The 10,860-nt window shown below is 42.5% G+C and overlaps 1 protein-coding gene across 1 annotated transcript; it reads left to right on the forward strand.

Moving 5' to 3' along the window:
* Window positions 1-5: 5 nt before the first annotated feature.
* Window positions 6-7,441, forward strand: CUNH15orf61 (chromosome unknown C15orf61 homolog; the record flags this gene model as incomplete). The annotated part of the gene is made up of 4 exons (XM_019533193.1): window positions 6-303; window positions 2,897-3,052; window positions 3,198-5,623; window positions 5,844-7,441. Coding segments are annotated over 2 exons (426 nt in total), but the record flags the coding sequence as incomplete, so codon positions are not given.
* Window positions 7,442-10,860: the final 3,419 nt, after the last annotated feature.

Below are 10,860 nucleotides of genomic sequence, written 5' to 3' on the forward strand. Positions count from 1 at the left end.
TGCCGTGGGGCGGGCTGCGGGCGGGCCCGGGCGCCGTGGGGCGTCCCGCGGCGTCCGAGGTGCTGAGCCAGCACCTGGCGCAGCGCGGCCTGCCGCCCTGGACCTCGTTCTGCGTCAAGTACAGCGCCGTGCGCAACGACCAGTTCGGCCGCTCCCACTTCAACTGGGCCGTGCGCGGCACCAACTACCGCGTGCTGCGCACCGGCTGCTTCCCCTTCGTCAAGTACCACTGCTCCCGCGGGCCGCCGCTGCCCCTAGCCCGCCTCGACGCCGCCTTCGCCGCCATCAAGCTCATCAACGCCGGTGAGGGCCGGGCCGCCCTCCCCTCCTCCGGCCGGGGCGGGGGGCGGGGCAGCGCCGGGAGCAGCCGCGGGGGGGGGCAGTAGTGGCAGCAATACTCGTGGCAGTGGCAGTCATAATGCCAGCGGTGATCTTAACAGTGGCAGTAATAATGGAGACAGGGCTGATAGTGGCAGCAATACTGATGCTAGTAATAGTGGCCGTAATAATAGTGACTAGTGACAGTAATCGTGACAGTGGCAGTGCCCACAGTGATAATAGTGGCAGTAGTGACAGAAGGAATAGTGGCAGTAATAATCATGACAGTAATAAACAGCAATAATGGAGATGGTAGTAACAGTGGCAGCAGTAATGATAATAGTAATAGTGGTCGTAATAACAGTGACTAGTGGTAGTAATCATGACGGTAGTAATAGTGACAGTGCTGGCAGTAATAATAGCGCTAGTAATAATAGCAACAGTAGTGGCAGTAATAGTAGGGACTAGTAAAACAGTAGTGGCAATAGTGACAGTAATAACTGTAATAGTGACAGTAACAGTGCAAGTAGTAATAGCGGCAATAATCATGACAGTGGCAGTCACAGCAGTAGTGACAAATAGTGGCAGTAGTGACAGTGGTGGCAGTGCCAGGAGTGGCAGTAATCATGGGCCGGTGCCGGGGGGTATGGAACCCCCCCCCCCCCACATTTGTTCACAAGAACAGCTGGGAAACCCTTTAAAGCCGCAGCATAACTGCCAGGGGAGAGCGGTGGGCAGCCGGGAGGGTCCAGGAGTTCTGCAAGAGGCAGCGCGCTCTCTTGCTGGGCGGGCTGTGTGGTTGGGGTGAAGTTAGACTTCAATGCAAGGCGTTCTTGGTCAGGTCTGGGACGAGTCTGATAATGTGCGGGATAATCTTGGTGCACTGCGCAGGTAGGACTGTTCATGGGTGGTTAATAGCAGTTACAATGAACGTTACAGGTCTTTTGTGTTAATGCAGATTGTTGGGACTTGGACTTTGACACTGAATTGTTTAATTTAGACCGTAACAATGACTTCCCACTTAGTAAGATTTGCAAGGAAGTAATTTTTGGTTTAAACCAGGTGGCACGTTTGATTCTGACCTGTCTATTGAGACAGCATCTATCGATACAATATCTTCCTGCTGCTGCTGTGTCCTTTAAGACATAGCCTTATTTCTGTTTGCACAACATTAAATCTCCTATCCAGGCCCTCCTCTTACTTTTTTTTTTTTTTTAATAGATTTCATACATTTTAGGGTCGGAAGGGACCCTATTAGATTATCACGTCCGACCTTCTGCCCTGGACAGGAAAGAGTACTGGGGCCAGATGACTCCAGGCAGGTGTCTGTCCAATTTCCTCTTAACTACCTCCAAGGAAGGGAACAGCACCATCTCCCTTGGAGCCCATTCCATATTTTGGCAACCCTCACTGTAAAGAATTTTTTCCTAATGTCCAGTCTGGATTTGTTCTCCTTCAGTTTGTGGCCATTGTTTCTAGTTACCCCGATGGGCACCAAACAGAGTATCCCGTTTCCTGCTGTCCCCCCCAGTGAGTTTGTAGGCGGCCACAAGATCACCTCTCAGCCTTCTGTTGCAGAGACTGAAGAGATTCAGGTCCCTCAATTGGTCCTCATAGGGTTTTTTCTGTAGGCCTTTAACCAGATGGGTGGCCCTCCTCTGAACCCTTTCCAGGTTATCCACATCCCTCCTGAAGTGCACCACCCAAACCTGGATGCAGTACTCTAGCTGCGGCCTGACCAATGCTGTATAGAGGGGAAGTATCACTTCCCTTGACCTATGTACCTACTTATGCAAGAAAGAGAGCAGTTAGCTTTACTTATTACCTCGGTGACTCATGTTCATTTTGGAGTCGACTACTACGACTGTGAGGTCCCTTTCTGCAGTTGTTCTACTTAGAGTGTACCTCCCAGGCTGTAGGAGTGTTAATGATTCTTCCTCCCTAGGTGCAAGACATGACGCTATCTTTGTTAAACTGCATCCTATTCTGTTCCACCCACTTCCCCTGCCTGTCCAAATCCACCTGGATTTGCTCCCTGCCCTCTAGTTTGTTCACCTCCCCCCCATAGTTTGGTGTTATCTGCAAACTTGGACAGAATGCTTTCTACTCCCTTGTCCAAATTGCTGATGAAGATATTGAGCGGTACTGGTCCCAGGATAGAGCCGTGGAGGACTCCATTGCCCACATTTCTCCAGGTAGAAACCTCCCAATTAGTAATTACATAATCTCCACTTCTCTGGCCCTTCTGATACAAGACAAATACCTCCTATAACTTTTTTTTTAAAGCACCTGTTATAAGGATCATTGTTCAGACAACTGCTCTCCTTTTTGGAGAACCAGGTTCAGAAATGTACTGAAGTACACCTGGTTACAGGCAGTCCTGTTGAAGTCACCAGGACCACGCGCATGCTAGCATCTCACCATTGTTCTGACTTTGTTGCTTTCCACTCATTACGTTTGAACTTAAACCAGGTCTTAAAAGGCACTAACTGTATTAGTTTTTCCCTTCATAGTCTCTGTGTTGGTGTGAATTTTCTTGATAACTTTGCAGTGTTTGACAACTTTTTCTTTCTCACAGGTATCCCAACCTTATTATATGGAATTATCTCCTGGTTCTTTGCCAATGTCACAGAAACTGTTCACACAAGCTGTGGCCCAGTGACAATCTATTTTCTAAATAAAGAAGATAAAGGTGCCCTGTACTGAAATGATGTATTCAATTGCTTGTCATCTGGTGGGTTTTCACATTGCTTTATTATTGTTGTTTTTAATGTTTGCTGTTTAAAATATGAAGAAAGCAACAGTCTGTTTTCAGTGCATTGTTTTCAGACTTTCTCAATGTACTTTGTTCAGCTACAACATTTTTCTTATTTGGGCAGAGGGAAGAAGTGAATGTTAGAGTCAGTGAAGATGAAGAAATCAACAGCTTTGGAAAATGAATTGATTCTACTGTCCTCAGAGGTGTTAGCTGTCAAATCAATGACTGAAATACTTATTATTGGGCATGAGCTACTGATGTGTTTTTTTTCTTGTTGATATACATTTGGCCATGATTATAATTGAAATATATCTTTAAGCAAGCAAATTCTCTAAAAATGTTGCATATAATTATAAATTACTTGGATTTTGGATTCTGTGTATACAGTGGATTCTTTCAGCTTGTGATTATCCTTGCAGCTACTCACAGTCTGAAAGAGTCTATTATTATACCAACCTGTTTTTTACAAATGCGGTGAAATGCTCAGTTAAGCACCCATCCCAAAATTAAAATCCACATGAACAGAATATCATCTGTGTGCATCTGAACACTCTCATTCTGAACACATTTTAAAAACTGATTATCAGTTGCTTCCATCTTTATCTTTTGGTCCTTGAGCTCAGGGGTCTATGTTTCTTTTGTTACATTTAGTTTTATCCCTAACATGTCCAGCAGTCTAAAAGATGCAGTTCTCTACTCTTCTTTACAGATTATTGATATTGGTAACCACTGAAAAAAAACCTGTCATTCTTCTAAGGTCATGGCACATGGAGAAAATTAAATATTTTCACCTATTATTAATATTCTGAGATGTTAGAATTCCTGGATGGCAGGAGATTAAAAGAGTACTTAAATTCAAAACTGGGTGAAGAGATGGTTTAGTGGGAGCCAGCCATCAAACTAATCAAGAGTCTGAGTGCCAAAATGTTCCTAGTCAGCCCCCAAAAGAGAGGTTTATTTATTTGACATGTTTGTTTTTAGTGTTTGGGATTACTTTTTGGTGTTAGTAATGATGGACTCGTAAACTTAGTGGCCTAAGCCACTTTTCACCTCTTGCACAGAAAGGATGTGTACTAATTACAGCCACTCAAAGCTGGAGGCAGAATTGTCACTCTTCCAGAAAGGTAGTGATCACTACTAGTAGAGAAAAGTCAAGAAAGTGCTCAGAAAGATTGGCACTGAAAGAGTATGGTCAAACAATACAGTAAAGAAAGGGAGCTGTGGGAGAGAGAGTCATTAATTTTGGTATAAATGACATTGTGCTGGTCAGGGGAATCTCAGGTGCTTTTAAAAAACAAAACAAAGGTAATCTCGTTTGCACCTGGGAGGAGGGAAGATAATTGGAAGGTGTTCTTAAAGACAGTATCTAGGTTATACCTCTGTGTAGCTAGTTATATAGCAAGTTTCTGAACTATCCAAACAGTTTAGGGAGAGCAGGGGTCTAGATGTGAATCTTGTGTGTCATTTGAATGATGGAAATAATACAGTCCAAGTAGAGTTACTTGGGGATGAACAGAGACACTTTGTTGCATAACAGCTGTCTAACCGGTGTAAGAGACATTTGTATGCTGTGAATGGTTTTGTTTTACAGTATCGTTCAGCAAGTAATGTCTTTTGTATTGAAAATAAATGTGCGAAAAACTTAAAATACAATCACTGGTATGAAGCTTGGTTTACACAAGAGTGTTTTGTGGATAGAAATAAAGTTCTGTCAACAAAACCTTGTGTTCATCTACCTACGTAATGCCCCAAGGCTAACAAAAACCTAGGTTTGTGTTGGCTAAGACATACCGCCTCCCTTAGTGACACAATGATCATGTCCTTATAAACCAAACAAAGAAGGGCATTCTTTGGCTCAGTTAGTGCAGGAAGACTGCTGCAGCTAACATGTGATGCCACCTGTTCTGGTCATGGCTGTTGCCAGTGTGGGTATAATTGTTGTCCAAATTCAAGCTGGAAATTATGGCCCACCCCCCTTCTCACGCTGTTCCTAATCTCCTTTCTGTCTTGGGAAAGCCTCTTTCCTTGTCCTGCCACCTGTGTAAGTGGACAGGTATGGCTTGCCACAGAGGAGTGCACTCTGAAATCCTGTCCTTCTCATTAGAGCAAGGAGGAAGTGCTGGTCCTCCTCAGCCACTAGTCTGTATCAGCTCCACTAGAATTGCGGGAAGAGTCATTTACAAGGGCAGAGCATGGCAGCGAGTTCAAGTGGGCTCCCTGCCAGCTCTACCGCAGGGTTAACGTGTGGAACAACAAAATGGGAGCTGCTTCACTGATGTGCCCCTTTTTGTTGAGAGCCTCACACCATTTTTTGGCAGGGAATGAGCCATGACACTGACTGTGGATATCTTGCAGGATCTCGAGGAGGGAACCTCCAAAGCAGTGAGGCGAACAGTGATACCTTGGACAAGCAGGAGGGAGATTGCCAAGGCAGATCATAACTCATTGTGCCCTGCTGTGCTTTGGACCAGGTGTTCCATATGCAGACCAGTCAAAGGCAGAACCAGTCCCAGAGAACAGAATGCACCAAGGAAGAAGACAGTGTTGGTAAATGTGACTTCTTTTTTTCCTTTCCATCCCAGTACACACTTCCTCTCCTGGAACATCCCCCTCGCAGACCAGTTCTGAAATAGCATCCTGTCCCACGTGCATAAAACACAAGGTATGCTGGTTCACAGGATTTTTTTTTCAGTAAGTTTTTGTGGTTACCTTTCCATTTATACTACCATAATAAATTTAACAAGCTCCATGTCTTTCCTTTTATCAGTGTTCTTGGCTAGGCTGGTCATATGAGGTGCATCTTTAACATTAGTGGCAAGGCCAACACTGATGAAGAAATGAAAAAGATGCTCCAGGGAGGACATATTCCTAGGGTATTGAAATACACAGACATGGACAAGAAGCAGCTGAATGAGGGGCCATGAATGGAGAGTAAGTAGAGGAAGGTGCTGTAAGAAATAAATGGTCAGCCATCAGATACAGAACATTGCACCCCTCTCCCCTTTTTAACCCATGGAAAATGCCATCTACAAGGAGTCTTGCACACTATCTGTGCCATGACATAGATATAACCACTGCCCCCCAAGCATCCCCTCAGCATCAACAGAAGTGCAAGAAAATTACAGCTTCCCAGAGCTCAAAGACTAGCCTATGTGCTGACAAGCACTTGAACTTTCTTCTTCAGGACTTTGCATATCCTGATGTGAAATGCTTATGTTGCCTTTTCTGGCTGATTACTCATGAGTTGACTTGATCTGTCTGTTTTCATGAATGTATACATTGCGCTACAGTTTGTTTCACCCCAAATAAAATCTTTTCTATTGAATACTGTTCTGTTCTCAGTGTTAAAAAAATCATGGTTGCCTATAGGGCACAGACAAAAAAATCACATAATGTAGTGATGTGCTTTTTTTGAGACTTGGCCAAATTATCACCTCATGTCTGAATGTTTAGACTATAAGCTGTTCATCTAACCTTGTATGTAAAATTTCCACTTGTCCATAGGCAGAACAGATTTGATCATATTAAAGAACAATTCAGCATCCCCAGTGATGGTGGAGAAAGAAAACACATGGGACTAGACTTCCAGAAATTGTCATGTGAATTGGAGATGGGACAAAGCAGAGGAAAAGAGTGTGGAAAATGCACCCCAAACACCTGCATACACCTGCATTTCCTTTAGTGCAGCATCAGCATCCATAAATGTGCCACTCAGGTTCCAAAATGCATTGCAGGGGAGAATGCTGTCACTGGCCTACGTGCCTACGTGCCCAGCTGACACAGCTGTTGGTGGCAAGGGTACACAGCACTCGCACAATCAGTAGCCTGCTTGCACACTTTGGTGCCTCAGGACAGTTGACTGCTGTAAGCCAAGAGGACTTTTCTTTATAGGTGAAGCCTGCCATGTGAGATGATGTACAATGAAACCTAAATATTGTTGAGCATGGTTTGCAAATATTAAACTGTTTCATGCTGTCTTAAAGTAGTGTTCTTGCTTGTCTAAAAGCGACACTAAATAAAACTTTAATCAAAGAAGCACTTACACCAGTATATTTAGTACTAAGGAATATTCTTGACACAAGTTAAATAAATAGCTTTCCCAGAAGAGGAGATGGTGTTACATTAAGCTTCATTAATAATAAAACTGGCTATTAGCATTTCGCTAGAATGGCTAGAACTGATTTCCTCTGTAATGGGCAAAGTTAAATAACTACAGCTCATAAGTTTAAAGTCAAATACTGCTCATTCATTGCTACTGATCTTGTCAATATTTTTCTGTAAAGGTTTGGTCTCAACACAAGGCTGATAAAATGGTTTTTAATTACCAGACTATAAATACAGCGTTTCATTGGAGTTGCACCTCCACTCACTGCAGCTTGTTTGATTTCTGATAATGTGTACTGCTGACTTTGCTTACCTGTTTTTCAATAAATGCAGGCAACGTGATTCCTTGTCCATATAGAGATGGGCAAGTCTCCTTAGAGAACGTCTTTGACAAACTACTGTATTGATCACTGCAATTCTGTGCTGCTTGCAGCATTAAATAGAGACTTGATTTCTTGTTCAATGCTCTCACTGTGTAACAATTAAGCAAATGTAATATTTTCTTGTATTACATGAAAATCAATAGACCTCTTGCTCTTGCAGAGTTGATCAGGCTAAAGGATGAACTGGAAGATGGCTGAGGGCAGAGTTCAAATATAATATCATTCGTTGGATTCATTAAGACTTGTGTGTGACCCATTGGAACACTTAAAGAAAAATACACCATTCATAAAGGATGATGTTTTCGTGTACACAAATGTTGAATATAATTATTGAGTTACAGCTAATCACTTTTTTGGAGAACAGAAATCTCACTTGGCTTCAACCAAAAGGGCTCACTTTGGCTTTCATTCTTTTTGAGGTTTTTTCATTTGGTTTCTAACTAAGATCTATTCTTTAGTCATGTACTGAGTTCAAAATGAAAAGGGTTGAAGGGCAAGATGCATCCCAGGTGTACTCTTTGCCTAGAAAAGCTTGGGATATGCCTCCAAGCCCAAAGATAAATCTCTGAAGCCTTGTCTGTGAAGGCAGTATTTGCAACACCTAGAAACCGCATGTAAGGATGGGTGGGAAATGCTGATAACACCTCAGTGAAAATCTCTGCATTGGCAACTTTTTTTCCTCTTGTCACCCTAGTCCCTGGCTCTTCTTGCCTCTGTCAGTTCCCAGATGAACTCTGCCGAGAGAACCAGAAAGGTCCATGTTACTGCTATTCTAGGTGCCTGTGACCGGAGTCCCCTCTCAGTTCTTTCATACAAAGGACCTTGGGAATTAGATTCTGATGAGTGCATCACCTAAAAGTGGGGGGATAAATGAGTTCCTAGATACCACAGCCTGCCTGCTATTCTTGTCCGTCCTGGGAAAATTCTGGGTGAGGAGGACGGACTGGAAGATGTGTAATACTGGCAGTGATGATGAACTTGTGAAATTGCTTGTGACAGACCCTACTGGGAGTATGCAGATAAGCTGCTTCCTGCTACACTGATTTTAGACTATCCAAAGTGATTGCAGTGACAATGGGTTGTAGAAACTCTGCTTGGTTTTTGTTTTCCTTGTCAATCTGTATGGCCATTTTAGGTCTAAGGTCTCAACACGTTGCATCATGTTAAAAAGAGAGGAACGTCTCGTGGAGCAGATGCCATGCCACAATTGTCTGTGCACCTTTGTTTTGTAACAAGTGAAAGCTAAAGCAGGGAAGCTTCCCTCATTTCACTGAGGGCTCAGCTACTATGCTTTAGCCTTCATTTATTGTGCAAGATTATCATTTACAGTTAGCACAGCGTAAGTAGTTCACCTGCTTTTAGCTCATTTGTTTTTCCTGTACCCTAAGACCATCCAAATATCTCCAAACCTTCCTCTCTGCCTCCTTACAATTGGTGAGCATCTCTTGTGTCGGATCCATTCTGTGGCTCTTAATTTTAGGTAGAGTAAAATCTCAGGGTGCTTTACAGTTTCTTGGTATCTTCTTTGCGCTGGAAAGGGCATGAAAAAGGAGGTGGTGTAGCCGGAAGTTCCAGAAAATAGGCAAACCTGCACCCTCTTCAGGACTTACGGTAAGATCCACCTGTCAGAGAAATGGGAATACTGAGTCTTTTTGATGCTATGGTGCATGAGCCAGCGCTCACTGAAATCACCCAGGTCTTTCTGTTGACTTCAGCAGGCTTTAGTTTAGGTCCAAAGGAGTTGGAGGGTGGTAGCTTGGCCTGATTAAGTTCAGGTGATGGATATGGCTGCTCTGTGCCTTTCTTCCTAGAGGTTGGTGTTGGGTACCTGCACATTGTTCTTAAGAGTGATCTTATGTTGGGCCCCAAAGGGTCTTACGTTCTGCTTTGTCTCCTCAGTGTTTCTATGAGCTATTGGGAGGATTGGTGAGGGCATGTGCTGCACAGCTTTGAGTACACACTGATGACAAGTACTGTATTTCATCCAATCCAGAAAATCCTGTCAGATGCCCTACCTCGGGTCTGGAGTATGGATGAGAACTGGCTGGCTGAAACCCAATCCAGATAAGACTGAGGTGATCGTGATAAATTGGGCATTCATCTTTGGTTAGTTACTTGACAATTTGGGAGCAGTAAGTATTCATTATGTGTACTATTACACCTAGGACTGTTTTAGACGTCGTAACTGTATTCCGTTTGATGGACTTTTTAAATACTTGCATATATGAGCATCTGTCAATACTTTGTCACAGGTTATTGAAATCCAAAATGACCTTTCAACTTTTTGTTGACATGATCTACTCTGTTTTCCATTTGAAACAAAATCTGGTCTGCTTTGTAATGCTTGCTTTAATTATCTCTTCACTGTATACAAGGATGATGTTTAAATGAATGAGAGATGACACAAAAAGGCAAGGAGCTTTGTTTCACCTCAGTTAACAATCACTTCAGATACCTGAAACCTTACTCTAAACCCAGTGGATCAGGTAGCTACTTTCTGTAGCACTTTCCTTTTAAACAATAATGACTACTGGGGGCATCTTAACCTAAACAAGTGCTTAGCATTACATCTTACCTGGGTCAACAGTTTTGGGTATCAGAGTTAAACTGTGTTACTGTAAATTAATGGAAAATGTAACTGCACTTTGCTGAAAGATCAATGTCCAATAAAGGCTGCACAATCAAATCTTGTTGCAGTGATTGAGGCCCTTAATTGCCTTTCAAAGATAAGGTGGTAATCAACATAGGTTTAACTGATCTTTTTTACTAGTTCAATTACCTGCTAATGACCAGTGCCAAGTCAGAATCTTTAACTACTTATACTTATTAAATCTTACGTTAGTAATGAAAAATTACTTAAGCCATACAATCAATAAAAAAACAAGTCTTAATTACTATATTTCACTTTTATACCTTTTTGTGTGTCTGATAAATTTGATTCAATAGAGATTTCCCAATAGTAAGAGGTAGTATTAACAGAAATTTTATCCCCCAGAGTTTTGTGTACTCACCTGAAGTCTTAGATGTTTTTGTATTTGTTTTAATAGAAAATTCTTGGCTAAATATCCACTACTGCAAACCTCTAATGTCCTAGGCATTTAACTGTATATAAAAATCAGTTTTTGCCTCAGATGGCAGCTCTTTTTGTTATTAGAACTAAAACTATCTGTAACCTGCAGACTTTGTTAAATGTGCCATCAACTTGAAATGCATTTTTTTCTGCAACACAAATTTTTTAACACTAAATTTTGGTACTGCACCTATTCCTAAGCCTCTCTGCCTACTGTTATGGATTAA

This window comes from Crocodylus porosus, unplaced genomic scaffold (genome assembly GCF_001723895.1).
Source record: "Crocodylus porosus isolate Cpor-Errol unplaced genomic scaffold, CroPor_comp1, whole genome shotgun sequence".
In the NCBI taxonomy this organism is placed as follows: domain Eukaryota; kingdom Metazoa; phylum Chordata; order Crocodylia; family Crocodylidae; genus Crocodylus; species Crocodylus porosus.